Source organism: Callorhinchus milii, unplaced genomic scaffold, assembly GCF_018977255.1.
Source record: "Callorhinchus milii isolate IMCB2004 unplaced genomic scaffold, IMCB_Cmil_1.0 Scaffold7, whole genome shotgun sequence".
NCBI lineage: Eukaryota > Metazoa > Chordata > Chondrichthyes > Chimaeriformes > Callorhinchidae > Callorhinchus > Callorhinchus milii.
The window spans coordinates 10,991,762-11,011,716 of NW_024704748.1; the positions used below are offsets into that span (position 1 = coordinate 10,991,762).

The 19,955-nt window shown below is 41.1% G+C and overlaps 1 protein-coding gene and 1 non-coding gene across 2 annotated transcripts in view; both read right to left on the bottom strand.

The window, feature by feature from the left end:
• Positions 1 to 19,955, bottom strand: part of kcnma1a (potassium large conductance calcium-activated channel, subfamily M, alpha member 1a) — a 325,301-nt gene that overhangs the window by 35,510 nt on the left and 269,836 nt on the right. Inside the window, exon 20 of the mRNA XM_007898488.2 lies at positions 19,384 to 19,557. Within this exon, the coding sequence (XP_007896679.1) occupies positions 19,384 to 19,557 (174 nt within the window). The remainder of the gene's footprint in view (positions 1 to 19,383; positions 19,558 to 19,955) is intronic.
• On the bottom strand, positions 4,376 to 4,447 carry trnae-cuc. Its single transcript has one exon. It is a non-coding gene; the product is annotated as a tRNA-Glu (tRNA).

The window sequence follows — 19,955 nt, forward strand, 5'->3', positions numbered from 1 at the left end:
AAGGGACAACAGTTTTAATTTGGGAGGTTGTGGGTGAAGGAACCATCTGCCCCACTCAGAAAGGGTAAATAACAAAATTGCAGACTTTGTACAGGTTAAATATCTAAAATACAACAGTAATTCTTTTTAAGTAGAAGTCAAACCACTCAGTTAAAGGAGGTGTCACTCTAGAGCATGCAGCATTAACGCACTATTTCTGGCTCACAACCTTCAATGTTGAACCAGCATTGACTAGGGGACCTATGAAGGAATTTGCAGGATTGAGCAAAACAAACAAGTGTGTGAGAAAATCCTACCGAATGTAATCTCCAGCCTTTCAAAGAATGTCAGTGCAGTTGCCCGTTAAAAAGCCAGGCAAGGTGTAACCCAAGGATTTAATCCATTAAGGAGACACTATTAATTCAGGTTGTCTACATTAGCTGCGTTTTAACACTCCGAAGACTTTAAACCCACACTACATTGTTTCTGTATATCTCATCTGTCATTCAGTTCAAGGTGTTTTTTAAAATACATTTACTGAATAAGAGATTTGGTTATCTTGCTAAATTCAGCAGACACCTTGTTTACGACACATTCAGGAAAATTCATGGAAGTCAGACTGCATTCATGAATTTACTGAAGGGATAAAATTATTCCTGAGCTCCTTCAAATAGAGGGCTTTTGGGATAAATAATAATAAAATAATAATGATCCTCGCGCCTGATTTAGAGCCTTGCAAGACGGGAAGACGTCTCAAAGCGCTTCCCAGGATATACTGTAAAGTGGAGACACTGTATGTTCTTGTGGGCAAACCCATCCACAAATACACATGTACATCAGGAAATAAAGGATGCTTTATTTGTTGACTTTTTTCACAAATTCAACTATCCGCAGAAACTAGACACATGTATCGGGACAACAATCTGAGCGAAGCAGACAATCGTACAGAGTTAACAGGCGGTTAGAACTGAGTGACGAGAGGAGGAGAGAGCAGATAGAGAGAATATAAAAACTATGCCTCGAGTAATTGTCAGGAATGATGTTCCATCACTGGCAAAGAAATAAATGGAAATACTGAATTGCAAAAAAAAACTTGGTACAAGGTTACTGTCTGGGCTTTGCTTTCTACACATCTCCCTGCTCCCATATACTCTGCTTCCCCTTTTTAGCTCTTAGGGAGCCATGCCAAACAGAAACCCGTTCAAGCACCCATAGCAAATGCTGTGTGCCTGAATCAAAGAATGGCAGACGACAAAAGAGCAAAAAAGGTCCTCTACTGAAGTGAACCGCATTATTTTAACTGTTGCAACTTTTGCTTTGACACAACTCAAAAATCCAGCCTGATTATTTGAGTTACATTTCACCGTGACTTTTAACCTGTTTGTAATGATATCTGCCAGCACTTACTGTGTTTAATTGGCAATATTGTCTAGTATGGAATTAGTAAGAGATTAGTTTATAAATTTTTTTTAAAAAAATTCTGCTAAAGTGTGTCTGACTACAGAAGACTCAAGCCACAGCCAGACTTGTAGCTGGAAAGAAAATAATTTCAAGGGTTGTTTAATATGGGCGGACTGGGATGTTGTCTGGTTTGAAAGTTAAAAGAAAAGTTCTGGCTCGGGAATTTTCAATCATTTTCTGGAAGATGTTTAGTCAAACTTCAAACTGTTATTACTGGCAAGTGATAAGATGACATGATTCCCCGAGAGAGTGATCCACAAAACCTGGGAAAGACGTATGCTTTTCCTTTAAAGGTGTAATATATTATTACAAAAAGCCTGCAGCTGTTTTCAATCCTCATTTGCAATGTCATTTTGTTCTTTATTTCCTAGTTGTTAGAGATTTGACTCTGGTTTGGGGTAACATTGTACTGGGACAGTGCATTGCTTCTCCACATTTAGAGATTGCACCATCTGAATAATGTACACAGAGTGGCGTGTACAGTGGTGGGTTAGAATCTGCAGCAACACATCCAGGGGCTGCGCAGCAAAGTATAGTAAATGGAAAGAGTTCCAAGTAATAATAATGATCCTTGCATTTGATATAGCATCTTATTACATCTTCAAGACGTCTAAAAGCACTTCACAGAATATACTGTAAAGTGTAGTGACTGTATATGTTGTGGGCGAAACGCGACAGCAAATTGCACAAGAAGGCACAGGCTGACAATCATCAGTGACAAATTATATTAAGTCAGCAAACCTTGCTACTTTTTTTTTGGTATCCTCAAATTTCTGCTTAACGATACGTTACGTCAACACAACAACACTGCAGCGATTGTACTGGAAACCATTTTTTAAAGCTCACTTAAATTTCAAAACACAGTGAAGTTTACATGGGTATAAACTCAGAAAATAGCAGTTCTTATAAAGAGGACCTATTTTGGACCAAGCCAGAAAATTGTATTTATTTATGTAAGATCATTTGTAAATTCCCGCTTCTTCCAACTGCTTAACCCCCACCCACCCCCCATCTCTAGGTTACTATTGAGCAGAGGTTGAGTTCACACCAGATCAGAAAAGGATCACATCTGGAGGGGGCACCATTGTCCTATCATCACTTGGTAGATTTAGTTTTTTGGGGGGAACAAAATAAAAACACCCAAAACTAGAATGCCATGCATATGTGTCTGCAACAGCTGATGAGTGCAGCTGAGGGGAAACCTACAGAGATCGTTGAAAGTAGTGTTGTTGGGGTGGTATCTGTATTTCACAGGCAAGCTGCGTGCACGTTGTAACCTACACTGGGCACCTCTTCCTTGATCACTTGTATTCAGCAGACTTAGGCGCCTGAGTGAAGGGTCGCTGGACAAGTAGAGGCTTCCTTTACGGTTATTAACAAGCCGCACGGCTTCAGGGCCTTCTGTAATAGGTACAGTATTTGGCAATGTGTGGGGCTTGGTGGAGTGGGCTCTAAGTGAGTCATTTAGCAAACCTGGTTCAGCTTCATCCTTTACTGCCAAGTAAAAAAAAATAAAGTGGACACATTAAGAAACAAAGCACAACGAGGCATTTGCATTTTCACGATGTTACTGTTGGCAAAATGGTCTTTTTTTTGTTTCATTTCTGCAACAACAGAAAAGAAATGCCCATTGCAGTTAAATTGTCAGTGCAAAACAGATGTGGAAGACATTGAATGCTAAACATCAGCAAAAGTAAATTAATACCCATGTCTGATCTCAGTTGTAACCTTTCGGGTGGGGTAAATGTGATGACAGGTGGGGGAATGGAAGAACAAGCGTACGGTGTACTAGGGTCTGTATTTACTTGGTCTGTTGCTGTTCACGATCTGGATAGCGTCAGCATCGTCAGACACAGTGCGCATGAATACTTACCATACAATTTCACGCACACATTATCTCCATCATCTTCTCCTGAGACTATTATTATCCATCTTTTAACCACTTGAACAATAATGTACCACAGTGCAAATTACTAGTTTACATCATTGGTAGCAGTCATTAAGCATAAATTAATGAAATAAATTTGGCCATGTGGATTATTGCAAAAATAAAAACACTTAATGTGAAAATATTTCTTCTGGTTGCCCAATGAGTCCCACTGTATTCAAGGAAGGCAGATCAGAGACCGCCTTTATAGGTGTCATCACTCTTGACCCACCTGAAAGGGAGTCATGTGGAGCAATGTCACTGGGCTGCTGACCTAGCCTCCTTGCACACTGTGGGGAAGTGCCTATATTGGCTCTGTGAGCCGATTACCCCCATCCACGCTCGGCTTCACTATCTCCACATCTCTCAGAGGATAGAGTTCAAATTCCTCCTCCTCACCTTTAAAGCCCTCCTCAGTCTTGCCCCTCCGAACCACTGTGACCTATTAAACCTTTACCAACTGTCCACTCCCTCCACTCGAAGGGTACCTGCCTGCTCCATACCCCCCACTCTGTCTGCTCCACTATTGGTGGTCGAGCCTTCGGCCTTTCTGCCCCCACCCTCTGGATCTGCATCCTAGAGCCCCACCGCCTCACACCATCAAAAAGATCTTGAACAAACAATCTTGTTCTTCTACTTATCACATGATACACTGTTTGGTTGCAAACATTGTGATGTTGTACTTTGAGAGCAAGACAGGTGAATCTTCCCCTTCTTCCTGCAGAGTGTGTAACTCAGCAGCACCCAGATTGTAGTTTGGGGAAAAGAATCGGACATAATAATAATCCTTGCATTTGATATAGCACTTTTCACGTCTTCTAGACGTCTCAAAGTGCTTCACAAAATATACTGTAAAGTGAATTGACTATATTTGTGGGCGAAATGCAGCAGCCAATTGCGCACAGCAGTGTCCCACAAACAGTCGTGGATTGAAGTGACCAATTTTATTATTTTTTTTCTTGAGGGATTATTATCAGGCGTGTGGAGTAAGGAAACCTACCCAAGGTTTCGACCTGCCGGGAATTGAACCCAGGTCTCTCGCTTGAGGGGCGAGTGCTCTAACCACTGAGCTACAGGACCCAACCACCTCTCAGACCCAACCACCCCCATGATTCTTCAGTATTTGGTGAATTACTCGGAACAGTATTTTGCAAATTCGTTCTCACAATAATAAGCCTTTAACCTAAGTACTGTATATCCTTTCCTGAGAACTCAATCAAGTTCTGAGTAACAAACACTGCAGGAAGGAGGAGGATGTCAACTCTTGGCTGGCGACAGCACAACATTACAAGCTGAATATCTCCAGAACAGAGCAGAAGGCACTTGATGCCAGCAGGAGAGAGACATTACTGAGGGCTCAGAGACCTACTATGACAGGCTTTAAAGTCAGTTAATTTCCCTTCAATATTTAGCACCATTACATCTATTTTTAGAGGTAGGATATCATTTTAGTCCCTCCTCCACTGCACATACACTCACTCACACACACACATACATACATATACACAAGCACTCATGCATACGCGCACACAGCACATGTAGACACACATGCGTACACACACGCTAAACATTACACACATTTATAAAGCAAATGCATCTTATCCGTCAAATTATTGGTATTAGTGATGGGTGACACCAATCACAGTTCTGACTGATGCCAAATTTTAAGGAGATTTTCCCATACTCGCCAACAGCAGAACACAGAGCACAAGCAACCGATATCCATGTTTCAACAGTAGGTGCAGTAACACTAAATCGTAATAAACAATGCCTTGTAAATGGCATGAAATAATTTGAACCAGAAGTGTGATTAATTTAAACTTCAGAGAGGCACGGGAGACGTGCACAATAATAAATATAAATATTCAGAGCAAACATCTTTAATCGCACTTAATGACATAAACATCGCCCCATGAATAATCACAAGAATCTCCCCATGAATTAACTTATTACAAATAAATATTACATTACTGCCATTGCATTATTTATGATTTCCTATGGAAAAAAAGTCTTTGCAATTTTGATTTTGAAAGATGCATAAAACTCACATCAAATGCTTGAGGCAGACTAGATTTCTGAAGCAAACAGCCCGAAGATATATAACTCTACATTTGATACTTCAGCTTTGAATAGGTAATCCCAGGTAATTGGATGGGTTTTAATTAATGTAATCATTATTTTGGATCTTAGTTAAATGATCACAAAGTGTCACAAATTTTCAGAATTACTTATGAAGCTCATTTCAATTTTAATGCAGGCCAATGGCTTTTTTCTTGAAAAATATTTCTCTTCCACACATTACTGAAGGCATTTCCCAAAAAAAATCCTTCATACTATATAGCAGCATAGCTTCCCCCGAACTAGCTTAGAGCTATACATGGAGGCTGATTCTAACGTCAGCTGCCGCTTAGATTCAAACCCCCGCACCGATAACTCCTGGATTCATCTGTGCGTTGTCAAACATATACAGCATTAGTTTGAGAATAAACAGTGTGGCAGTTTCACAGAGGATCCAGAATGATCAAGACTGCTGCTGTCTGTTTGCGCAAACTGAGGCAAATGATGAGTTTGCCGCGCATTTCTTATCAGTTATGTAAAGACTGGTTGGCAATTGAAAAGATCAGATACAAAAAGAAAAGTATGCATGCTTTTCGTCAACAAAAATGTGGCTTCCTTGAACCTGGTTATTTATATTCTCCAGCCTGGTTAACTCGAGAGTTTAAGGGCCTTTGTTCCATGGCTGGTAAAGCAACATGTGCTAAAGCATTGCCAGCGACTCCACTACTGAACACTGCATTAGCCACAAGAACAAACAACAGACCCTCTTCTCCAATGTTACAGAGGCACAAGTTTCACTTCTGCCATAAGCACTAAGACTGTAAATCGGAATTGCAACATTGGTTATAATATATCATATTCCATCTGAAATCTCTAAAACACAGAATAAGCTCCCGAAACAGAATTTCTTTCACCGGGAGATGAAAAATAAAAAAGGGGAAAGAGGAGATGAGAAGAGAATGTTTGCTTGATTGTTATAATATGGAATGGGTTTCCACAAATAGCTGTTGGAAGACGAGTCCATTGCAAAAGGGAACTGGATAAATACTAGGGGTGGGGGAGAGCAAGGGCAATGGGATGCGAGCAGATAGCTTCAGCAGTGGGAGTTAACTCAAGCTCAAGGTGGCCCCTTGGATGTTGTAAAACTTTATAGACTTATAAAGAAAAATAAAAAAGACATTTGATCTGTCTACAGTTTATTTAATTGACCTGAATTGGAACATTTGCAAAGGCTGTAGGGCTGTGAAATACTTGGGGAAAATAAACAGAAGGAGGAAATAAACTTGCTATTGTGTCCATAGTCCGATATGTGCACTCTGTATGTGCGTCTCAGGGCTCAGTCAAGATTTATTCCTTAAGTCACAGCACCACCTGCTGTCCGTGAAATTCATCCAACATTCAAAACAGTCTGCTTGATTCCCACCCAAATGCACCGCGTTGTAAATTAGAAATCAAGGTTCCAAACAAAACAATCACCAAATAAAGTGGTAAATCACCAGGTCAGTGGACTCTGGCTTGTTCCATATCCCCTATCCTGCTTTGCCCAACATCATTGGTCAGGCCTTCTTTCTCTCTGCCCCCACCCTTTGGAACTCCATCCCACAGTCCCTTCGCCTCACCCCACCTCGCTTGCCTCCTTCAATGCCCATCTCAACACCTTCCTCTTCAACTGCGCCTTCAGTTATCCTCCCACACCCACCCTCCCTGCTCTCCACCCCTCCTGATCCCAACCCCAGCTCAGATGTAAATCCTAGACTGTCCAGCACCTTGGGACATCCTCCTGATAAGAAAGGTCTTATACAAACGTAATTTGTTGTTCTTGCAAGCAATACTAGGATTTGTAGAAAGATGATTTACGTTCACATACTTGGGCTGTGTACTTTTTTTTAAAGATGTGGCGACCAGCTCTAATTATGAGTAGCAAATACAGTGATATGCCGCAGCTCTCCACAAAACGGATGGCTAGAGTGCGAGGAGGACTGATGAGGGAGAAAGGCCAGGGGATGAGGGAGACTGGTGCAGAAGCAAGATCGGGGTGAGAGAAGCCAAGACATGGCGTATGCAGGAAGGGCCCGTTACCATGGTAATGAGATAACTTGATTAGGCACACTCAGATTGCTTCACCTGCCAAACAGGTCATCAGCCACAACCGGTTGTGTCTTCAGATCCCCAAATCCCAGCGACTAACAAATTGTGTAAAAAAAACTGAGTAATCACTGCACTGTCTCGGAAAGGACAATACCGATGAAATGGAATGAAACTAATGACATGTGTGGGCAGAAAGACAAATGGATTAAAGGAGAAGGAATACAGAAATAAACCGTGTTGGGAGGCAACAGAAAAATTAATAATTATTGACAAATCAATGACTTACTTGAGGTGATAAATCCGTTATAGTTATACTTTGCTGAAGACAATGGAAAGAAAATGACAGGTTAAGGAAGGGAGTAACAATAAATGTGCATCATGCACCATGAGAGGTTGTCGATGACAAGCAGAAGGAGGGGGTAATAGATACATTAAGTACAAAGCACTTGATTTTTAAAGGTCGACATCGAGTATGCACTATGCTTTGAGCATTCATCCTGAAAATTGCCACTTTTGAGTACCGTTCATCTCCAGCATTCTACATAGATTTACACAGATTGTACAGTACACTGTTGGCACAAACAGTGCCAACAAGTCCATGCCAGTGCTTATACTCCACATGAGTCTAAACTCTATCTCTGGTGAAATGAACCAAGAGTGTATAAAATGGGTGCCATTACCAGCAAACGCTTTTTGAATGTGGTGCATCCCGTTTGTCTCGAAGCATGCCAACCTCGAGGAGCTCCCAAACACTGCACACGAGTGTCTCTCTTACCTCGATCAGCAGAGCAGAGCGAGGGAGAAATAGCAGGGTGATGCTTGTGTTGGCTCAGCTCGCTTTAAAATTCACAACCTGTGCACCTGTGCCACCTTACGCTGTGCTTAACGACAACACAAGGAAACACGGCACAAGGCAGAAGACAGGCAGCATTAATTGCCATCATGCAGTCAGCATCCTGTGCCAGAACATTCCTGTCCACTTCAATTCAGTTCCACAGCCTTGTGGATTCCTGGGAGAAAAGCCTACAATTAGAATGGGGAAAGGACGAGAGGCAGAGGGAAGAGAGGATGAGACAAAATGCCTAAGAGGGAAGAGGGGTTTGCTCATCCTTTTAAAAATCAGGCCCGCAAGATTTCCGCTGGAAAAATAACCGCCCCCACCCCCCCGACCACCAAGTAAAACAATTATGCTAAATTCTATGATCAAGATAAGACCTAAATAAGCTGTAAACAGTGTTGACAGTAAAAATGAAGAGTGGTGACTACCCGGAGCTGAACATGCAAGAGTTCCTGGGCAATCTAATTGCTTTTCTGCATCTTCTTCTCTCCCGAATGTATTTGCTTAAAACTCACATAAGAAATGCCTCACGACGATTATTAAATTCTAAAGTGACAAGACCGATTGCTGCTTGCATTTGGAGAGCTGGGGCGATACTGGACCTCTAATCCAGGTGGACGGAGGAAGAGAACAGGACCCGAAATTTGCTTTGAGACTGCTCTGGATGAAGGTTTTCGCTTCTTCATAAAAGCTTTTGTTTTATTCACAAAAGGTCACACTTTGGGCTCAAGGCAGAGCTGTGACAGAAATGTTCATGAGAAACAGTTCTTGTCCTGGCATCTGTCGCTTGGAATAGTCCAGAGCAAAAGGCCTCTGAAAAATAACTGCGTAGCATCTGTCCTGCACAAAAAATGTTACAAGAAGAATCTACTGCCTGGTGGTAAAGAACTGTCAGGGTGAGTTTCATGACAACCAGCAGCACTACCAAAATGAAAATGCAAACATAATTTCCATGTCACCACATATAAACCTTCCACTGAATTCACAGCACAAGATGCGGACAGCATCATTTCCAGCCTGTCCACATCACAACAAGCCACTCGCTATTTAGTTTCCAGTGACCCTAGTAAGAAACACAGTAGTAACAAGCCCGCGCTAACAACTGCCTTCAGCAATAGAAATTTCTGACCTATCTTCTTAAACCTTCAGTATCTCTTCCGGTTGGCCTACATAGGCTGCATTTATAAGACCAGTTATATGCAACAGCCCCTTTAACATGTTCATACAGGGCTAACATTTCCGAGGAATAGGTTTCACAGTTAATAAAGGAATAGTTCCCGCATCTGGTGCATTCATGCCTTAAATATTATGCAGAATACATAGGGATTTCATACACACAAAAAAAAGATGTACTGCTCCTCTCCTAACCCCCATCCAAAAAGGCAACCAAAACAGTAATTATTAACCTTAAAAGGACCTAAATTTCCCCAATCACAGTATCCTCAGTAAAATTTCAGAACAGTAAGCTAATGAGTCCAACTAATCAATGAGTCGTGCACTTGCCCTTGTAATCCGGCAGACTGCAGAATGCGCTCAGTGACAGGTCTCTTCACAAGATCTCTTCTTTGATCCGTAAGGAAAATATTTGTAGTAACCAAAGATTTGATCTGAGTTAAATGCAACTGAAGGTAGAACTGACTCGCACTTAAGAATTGTTAACGTAATGACTACCATGCTACCAGGTACTGTGAATGTGATTTTGGCTGAGCGTAAAACAGGGCTAGGCAAAAAGGTGAAATTACCTTTTATTGTTTCCAATTGTTTAAGCGAAGACATTTTTATTGTGTCTTATGTCAGAATGGTACAAACACTTCACTAGTAGTTAATGTCAAATGCAATTTCTTGCAGGAAAAACGTGACAGCAATTTTGTGACAGCACGGTCCCACAAACAACCATGAAATGTGATGACTTATCAATTTCTAAGATTGTTGACTGTCACTTTGCTTTACTGGAGAAGCACCTGTCAAGAGTTATGTGTCAAAATCCTTGACAATGTAATGGTAGTAGCCTGGTTGTTTACATAAGCAAAGCAGGGATGTAAATTGTCTTTCTCAGGATCGCACACTTGTATAAATTTATCGAGCAATTTGTATTTACCACAAATCTAAAGGTTTGTACGTGCACGCTAAATAATTCCATTGGGCTAACTAACATCAAGTTAGCATCTGCCTGTCAGTAAACGCTACAAGGCTATGCATCCTCTGAGGGAACCTTGGGATTTGGGAGTTAACTTTTGTCATGGCTTCTGTGCCCAACTGATCACAAGAGAAATTCAAAGGAAGAAGCCCTTTGACCTCAGCTTCGCAAAATACCAGTCTTATTGCCTTCTCATCACAGTATTAAGTGCTTTCTTAAATGAGTCCAGGGACCTGACCTTTACCACTCTTCCAACTGTTCAAGGTTCTACTCTCCCGTTCCATGCACCGATTATTACCTGTATAAACAAACAATAAAATAATGAATTCATTGATTAATAAATTAATTCCGGAACCTGTGCCCTGCCCAATGCCTTGACAATACATGGAAAAATGCTTGTACAGCTCCAATATCAGTTGTTCTGCCACCTGTCAAATGGTTGCCTGCTTGGGAACTAATGAGTTGTTCTCTGTGGAGCAATAATGTTTTCCATGATTTTAACTTTGTAAGAGTTCAACTGGATAGTTGTAATGATAAATACACTTTTAGTTTATACTAATGTAAAAAGCACTCACATTAATCATTTCAATTTGTACTTCTGTATAGATGATGGAACAAAAAATATCCATACTGTGTTGTTCCACTTGATTCCTAGCTCACCTCCAAAAGCAATAGTGTTTTTGTCAATTAAAAAAAGTCAAATTGATTCTTACAACATTTATACATCAATATTTCGTCTTGTACAAAAGAACAATTGCTTACTTAGGTAAGCAAATGTTGCAAGGCCACTTCACAAAAGATGTAATCGGGGACCTGAAGGCCTTTGTTACATTTCCTGTTACTCTAGGACTCGGGCTCAAATTCAGCTCAAATGGTTTCCGCTGTCAATCTTTTTTCACGTGATTGTACTTTCAGAAGATAAAACTGTTGCAAATTTGGCACTAATTTTACCATCTCACCTAAAGGGGGCACATGGCTGGCTGGCAGGCAGACAAAATGGAAATGTCACAACTGTACTTTGGGGATTGCTCTTGTACAGTTGAGGCTTGGGTAAATTGTTGGGGAAAAGCAAGGGACACTTTCCTCTGTTGCCAATTGTCCTGCTCGACTTCAGTGTCCGATGTTCACTATGAGTGTCAGTGCCAAAATGCACTTTGATTCTCAAAAAAAATACAAACATTTAGCAAACCAAAGTTGTGCAGATAACAATTTTTGTAACTGAATAATTCATTTATGGTTGAGCACGGATAAGTGATGGCAATTACACATGTCTTTGATTCAGCGCCTCATCAGGCCGTTGAGATATCTCAAAACACTTCACAAAATTTTACTATGAAGTGCAGAAACTATTTAAGGGCAAACATGGCAGCCAATTTGCCCGCAGCAATGTCCCACAAATAGCCATGAGTGAGTGACCAATTTTATCTGGGAAGATATTTGCCAGGCACTGGGAGAAATTCCCTTCCCTTTTGGAATTGGGCCGTGCCATTTTTAAGTTTTAACGTCTCATCCAAAGGATGGCACCTCCGACAATGTAGCACACCCCTAGCACTTCAATAGAATGTCAGTCTATATTGCGAGTTTCAAGTCCCAAAAGCTATCAGTTCAGATTTTTATATGACATTAAACAGCACAGTTGGAAATAGGGTACAAATAAGTAGAAGTTTATAGAAAGTGTCAAAGTATTTGGATCTCCCTATAATGTTTGTACTTTTCTGTTCTACAAATGCTAACAGAAAAGCAGAATAGAAGTCAGATTGAATAAGATTAAAATATTGTTTTTACAGTTGGTCTAACATCCAGACTAGCTTGTTGCAGCTAAATGTAGTCAAACCCTGATAAAGAAAGAACTCATTTGCCAAGGAATGTTCTATTTGGCTCAGGGTTGTACCTGGTTCAGGAATTATACATAATAGGAGCCGATGGGAATGTACACTCTAATCTGCACTTGGGAGAAGACGTCTGCATACAACAATTGGGTGAGGATCGTTTATGGCAATCTAACACTTGAGAGAAGATACCCACACGGCTCAATTGGATAGAATCGTACACTGCAAAATGTATTTTCACCAGATTCATATTGTACTAGAAAGAACGGAATGGTATTCTGCATATCCTCCATTCATCTTATCAGAACTTGTACACAACAGAAGTCCTGTAGGATAGTGGTTAGCGCATTCGAGTCACAAGCGAGAGGATGTTGGTTTGATTCTTGGGCAGGTCTAAACCTTAAGCAAGCTTCCTTACTCCACATACTTCTGCTTTCCTAGTAGTAAACAGGAACCCGGTTGATAGTTGATTGGCAGATCGTTTTCAGGGGTTAATATTCCTTTCAAAAAATATATAATAATGTGGTTACTCAATCCACAACTGATTGTGGGATACTCTTGTGCGCAATTGGCTGCTACGTTTCGCCCACAAAATATACAACCAATTCCCTTTACAATATGTTCTGTGAAGCACTTTGAGATGTCTCAACGACGTGATAGGCACTATATCAAATGCAAGGATTATTATTATAACACAAGTGGATGATCGGAAGAGAAATCTGAAAAATGTTGTTTTCACAAAGGTTGGTGAGAATACAGAATATCCCGTCTCAGAAGACCACAGATGAAGTATAGAGAGGCACTCACAACTTAAGATAGGTAAATACATGGCAAATAAGGTTTGTTAAGTGACATGAACAAAAAGAAAGGCAGGAAAACAGAATTTTAAGAGTGGCCAATAAACTTCATGCCAGAGTACCCTGGATGAGCGGAATGGCCTACACCTGTTCCAATTTTTTCTAAAGTTACATTTTACATTGTGGCACTGAAATAGCCTGACCAGGCAGATTTCATGGCATCAATAACAATATGGATACAACTGAGCTGGTGTGTGTAAATCTGGTGGTGGGGGGAAAAATAATCGCAAGAATTCACACTATTACAGGCAGCACCACCATCTCTTTAATACTCTATTGACACTGTTCTTTACATGTCAATTCAATCCACAAATGTCACTGAACCAATGCTAAGCAGGAGGGTAAGTACTATTTTAGGTTCACAATCAAAAGCAAATGATGCTTGAATTCACCCTGAGGAGGTGATTTCACCAGATCAATTCTTATTGAATGGCTTCTAAAAAGTTCTTGAGCAACCTTAGTTTTGTTTTAATGCTATTCAAGCGCTATCCACAAGACCAGCTCTTCACCACAGAAGCTGACTGGAGTTTGGCATCAGTTAGTGGAGCTCTGAGCATGTGTTTAATTGCACCTTAGCAGAGTTCTTGTCAACCCTTGGCTAATGTGATTTGGAGAGGTAAATGTAATGTGGTTTCCTGCTCCAAATCCTGTTGGAAGTGAGCTCAGATCACTTGTGAACACTGCATTGAAAAGAGGGCTGTCATCAGTGTCAGAGCTCCAATATAACTGTGGAATGTTTCTCCAGCTAAGTCAAAAACAGTTTTTTTTCATTTTTACCTTCACTTGGAATATTTTAAATTTAAATTGCTCTGCTGATACCGTGGTGCTCTCTGAACAATTCCAACCTTCTATCCTTCACTATTAAGGCGCGCTTGCCTTAATAACAAGAAAACAGCTTCAAACAAGGAAACAACGTTTCTTTGTTCCTGCTGCTCCAGAACGGTCAATTACAAGTGCAAATCTGCCTTGTTAATGTGTTAATACTGCATTAGATGCCCATTTGTTTCATTTCACAAAAGAACTGACAGTAAGTATCCGTTCAGATTAACATTTGATTTTTTTAAAAAAACAATATTGTCCACTGTGATTTACCATTTTTAAAATTCCAGATTTTTGAAAGTTTCCTGAAGATTGCAGACATTTCTTTTTCCCTCTTTCAAAAACTAAAGCACTTTCTACTTCCACGTTATATAACCATGCTGAGCCAAATGTCAGCCATGACTGATATGACAAGTAGATGGGGAACCACCTACAGCTTTCACTACATGGTATGTGAGAGGAGTCGGGTGAAGATGTTTGTCCCCTACTCCTCCCTACCCCAACACAAGACCCTAAGCTTCCGAGAATTGGTCTCTCACTTAACAGTAATGGTGGAATGCACCCCCACCCCACCTCCCCACTCTTTTAAACAATTGAATGTTTAAAAGAGAAACAGGTTTTGCTTTTGGTCAGCTGGATGTCTGTAACATGCAGGAAAAACATCACTATAGTTAAGAGTATACAAAACAGACCAAGAATTCCATGTATGTATGCCACTGGCACAAGGACATTTCCCAGTGTCTGGAATGAAATATGCACTCTCTCACTGGGGAGTAATAGCGCCTGTCCACAGTATGGACCCCCCCACACCCATTGAATGATAGCTCTGCCAGTTCAAAGGACATTCATAAGCTAAGCAGCAACTGCTCACTCTCAGCACATCAATCAAGGTGGATACCAAGCCCTGTATGTATACGAGTGTGTGTTTATGAATCTAGACTATGGGTAATGTTTTCTAACAGCTGTCGTCCAAGCCTCAGAGATTCCTTATAAGCTATCTGATGGCTATCTGCTTTCAATGTGGTGGGAGGACCTATGGAGGACAACTTGTGATGTGCCAGCCACCTTGATGTTCCAGAGGTCCAAGAACAATGCTGGTTAGCAGGTTCACTCAACATCAATCGTTTAATTTACTTGAGCAATCTTGGCATCAGACATACCTGTCTTGAAGCTGCCTCCACCTCAGGCCACCCTCCTCCCTGAAGGGGCAAGGAGCAAAGGTGGAGTAAGGGATCTGACAAACTGGACTAACAGGCCCAATGGGCTGAATACTTTCTTCCTGTTCCTATTTTTATATGTCCATAAAGTGCCAGATGCTGCATCAGTATATGTGTAGATTTATGGCTCTCGTTTTTTATTCAATTCCACAATTTTAAGTCATTTTTCTGTCCTCCTCAGGTCTCTCCCATGTCTCATACCATTCCTGGCTAAGGCTGCAGTCAGTCTAGCTGCTCCCAGACCTCTGTCAATGCTGCTTTATAATCAGCAGTGTGAGAACAGCCTCGGGTGATATCCTTGCCCATCCCTTCTTTCTGTACCTCTCCCAAGGGCCCAGCTTTGATCTGGTTCATGGGGGGGGGGGGGGGGGTAGGAAATAATGGGAGCAAATCCCTATGTTTACCATTATGTGACACAGCATGTCAATCCACTAATTTATAGTGCTTATCTACTCAAGGCAAGTTCCTCAAAGAAACGTATACAACAAGTTGTAGAGTCAGCAGTTTCTAATCAGTAAAATTGGTCTCCTTCTACCCTCACCAATCACTGCTCTTTGTCCTTCCCCCCCACCTCTCCACTTTGACTCCTGGTTTGTCTGTGGTAATATCACCTTGCAGCTGCTTCTGTGTCATGTCAACAGTACTGTGGACAAAACCGCTGGACAAGCATCACAGTGTAAGCATCCAAGCTTTTCTTCAAATGTCACTAAAATATGTGATTGTATTTGCTGTAAATACACGCTTGAAATGACCCTGAAACGGATGTCACTTGCTAGAAACCAAAACAAAATAGGGGTTTGTTTGTGTATTTTACAAGGGAGAAGATACCACAAAAAAGTGTTTCAAATGCTTGCTTCAATTGTGGCTTTTCCCTGTGTTATTTGGTCTACTGCAAATGAAATATTATGAGCCACAATCAAGGGCAGTGAGCCTTGGATTTAGTTCAAGAAACAAAGTCTGTCTTTAGTACAGTACAAGTGAAAGTCTGGATTTCAGTTTGTGGATTCTCTGAAATCCCTTTGAAATGCAGCCTGTGCTTGCAAGATGGCCAGAAAAAGTCAGAGGTAGTTACTGCTATTGCTTGTGACAATTCATGGAATGGGTTATGCGATCACACTGAAATATCAAAAACGTGTGTTGTAATGAAAGAAAATTGTCTAACAAAACCATGAAGTGTGCTAACCTTACTGGGGTCCACACCGAAACCAAGCCAAGTAATGATATAATGACCTTTAATGAGTATCTAGGGAAGCAATCTAGTACCACAGTAAAAGACAAAGGGCAAAAACCATCATAGCTGAACTGACATTAATTCAATCTGATTGTTAAAGCAGCTGAAGAATGTAAGAAAGGAAATGTGATCTCTACATCTGACCTCCCTTTGATTCAACCCCCACTGCTGCCATTTCTAATTGTCAAATAGTCACCATTTCACATCTGCTTATATTAATTAAATGAAAATCGGAATCTTGCCACTCACTGTCCTTTGATGGGGGGAAAGCTGCTTCAGTTAAACAGGCTCTGAATCGTTTGTGTTTTTTGGGGTTTATACTGTACTTGATTTACAGTTTTGAACCACCAATCCGACAGGAGAGATAAACTTTTTGTCTTATTTGGGTTGGAACCCAAGCCAAATGAATCATTACAAATGATGGCAGAATGTGTGTATGCGGTGAGTTTAAAAAGGTGAAAGTTTAAAAAAAATTCACTGTGTAGACTACTGCAACAAATATCACAACTTAAGTTTAAGTAAAGAAATACTAAGTAATAACAAATCTGTTTATATCCGGTCTCACGCTATTTAAAGGTCTGGATACAGTGCCTGTCACACACAGTTAAACCTGTGCTTCTGTTTGCACATTACCACTTTGTACCATTCAGATTTCAATCGGAATTTTCATATGCTGTGTAGATTCAGAGTCAAACTAACAGCGTAGTTTGTTTACTGTACCCTGCAGTAAATACTCACCTTCTCCATAACAAAAGCAAACTGGATTTATATCACGCCTTCACATAGGGTAACATCTCACACATGGGAGAGGGGGAAGAGGGAAGGGAGACAGGCAATAGCTGTAGAGGCAGGATTTGCGGCAAGACTTAAAGATAGAAAGAGAGGAGTGATAAAGGAAGGAGTACAAGAGCTTTAGGGGCATAGGAAGCAAAAGCTCTGCCACTGATGGTGGCAGACAGGCTGGAATAAACCTGAGTTAGACGAGTTGCAAGGGCGAGCGGAAGAGTAGGATAGGAGATCAGCGATAAGAAGGTGCCAGAGAGTAGATAGATTTGTAGGTGAGGATGAGGACCTTGAAATCGATCTGCTGTGATCTGCCAGTAGAGACTGGCAAGGGCTGGAGTGATGCAGACTAGAGTGGAGATTGATGTGGACGAGAATGCCGGCGTCAAGAGTTTTGGATGATAAATTGTTAAATAGTTTGATTTGAATACTCAGAAACTTTTCAGCCTGGAAAAATATCACAACACATGTATCAGGCAGGGTCATACCATGAACTGACCGTAATCGGAGGACATAAATATACTGATAGATCTACAACTACAACAAATTGCACTTATATAGCAACCTTCACGCAGGGTGGCGTGTCAGCTCACTGAAATCTCTGGAGACAGCTAATAGGAAGTTTAGGAGAAATTTCTTCATGCCAGAGGATATTAAGAACGTGGAACTCAACTGCCAGAAGCTGTGGTTGGAACAAATAGCATCAGTGCATTGAAGAGAAAACTTGATGCGTACATAAGGGAGAAGGGAATAGAGAGATATGGGTGAGGGGAATTGCAGGGGTGGGGGCTTGTGTAAAGTATAACCACCAGCATAGAGTAGTTGGGCCGCATGGCCTGTTTCCGCGCTGTACCACTCTGTGTAACTCTATGTGACTCTGGGCAGAGGGGAGTCTAATTGCTGAGAGATTTTGCTCAGTTCAGATCAACTTGATGCAAACTGAATGTGACCTCCAAGTGGAAATGGGCATTACACTGTGAACTAAAAATGACAGAATTACTGTTTTTTACAGAGATCTGTCACACCACAGCATAGCTGGCTCAAATATTTTAATTCATCATTTGAATTTTGCAGATCCCACCGCCTGTGTAAAACTAGCAAAAGCTTCAGGCCAAGGGAACCAATAGCTGCCTAAATCTACACAATGTCTGACAAGGCATTAAAGTTGCATTTTTACAAGATACTTTAGACTAGTTTTACCCACTCTTCTCCACCCTACTCCCCCCAGGAGACAATGGCAGCTTTTGTTATTGCACGAAGGAGAATTATTTTATTTTCTTCTCTTTTCTTCCCCCACCCACACACACACACCAACCCAAATTGTCCTTTGGAACTTTCTGGGCCCTCCTTCTCAAGCAGATGAAAGCTGGTATCCTGGTTACCTGTCAGGGGGATAAATCTAAAGTGGTTTTGCCTTTTCTACCTGGGCAGGAATCTGAAGACCACGTTCCACACTTGTGGTAGTGCAGAAGTGATGGGGGGTGCATTAGCCAGGTGGGATGCAATTGAACTCCAGTAGCGAGTACAAAGAGCTGTGGGACCAGAGAAGCTGCAATACATTGAGGACTAATTGCCTGGAGTTGGGGAGTTGACTTCATACACAGAAACAACAGCCAAGAACAGAGACTGAATAGAAATGTGGTACTGTACATCTCATTTTGCCACTGTTCCAGGCCAATGAAGCCATGGGTGGGGATTGTACTTGTGAAAGAAAAAGATAGTGAGAAAGAGAGAGAAGACAACAGAACATTTGCATAACCAAAGATAACAAAGTAATAATTGGAAAGAAAGTAGCTAAATTCGACAACATATTTTCCCCAGGGTTGTGCACATACCATTTTCTGCCACTTTCTTTAACTTTAATAAAGTCACTTGTCCATAGCTTACTCGCAACAACATTCAAAGACATGGAGTAAAAATGCATTTCAATAGTACTGCACAGTACCAAGAACATCAACACTGCACAGTGGGTCTCACATGCACATGTACAGACCCATGCTCAAGCAAAGCACACATAGCCAGCATTTTACACTAGGAAGCCCATTGAACACTGTGGCAGCAGCAGCCAAACAAAAACCAGCTCACCGGACCACAGAATACAACACAAAAGGGACGACTCCACATACAATTGACATGGAACAGCATGGTATAAAACTTACAGGCACGTAAACTGGTGGAGCAATCATTAACAGAGACAGAAGAAAGTGGGAAGGTTCTCTCAAGGGTGTCCATGTTACTATGTACACTGCCTGACATGCAAGCGCAGTCACGCTCACAGCCTCCGCAATCAAAACAACATGCGAGTTTCATTCTCTTGTAGATGGAGATCTTGGCTATAATCATGTTTTCGATGGAAGGAGAGGAAGAGGAGCAGGTTAATGGCAAGGTTATTTAGTCTGGCAGTTGGAAGGAATCAACAAGGGAACTAACATAGGCCTTAGTAACGTTAGCAGGCTTGACAAGGAAGAAGAGCCAGATTATTCAAATGAAGCACAATAACAAGAAGTCATTTTTACAAGTTGAAATAAAAAACTTCAGCATATCACTTTGAAATTGATGATAAACATTTTTAAGTATTTTCAAGTTTGCAATCGAGTTTGCCAGCAAGGCAACTTTTCCACTGGGCCACAAGAAGTTTGCATGAATTTCAATCGTAGATCCGTTCAAGAACACACGCACATCCTGTTTTATAACAATTTAGCAAAAAAAACAGGCAATTATAGGAAATTGA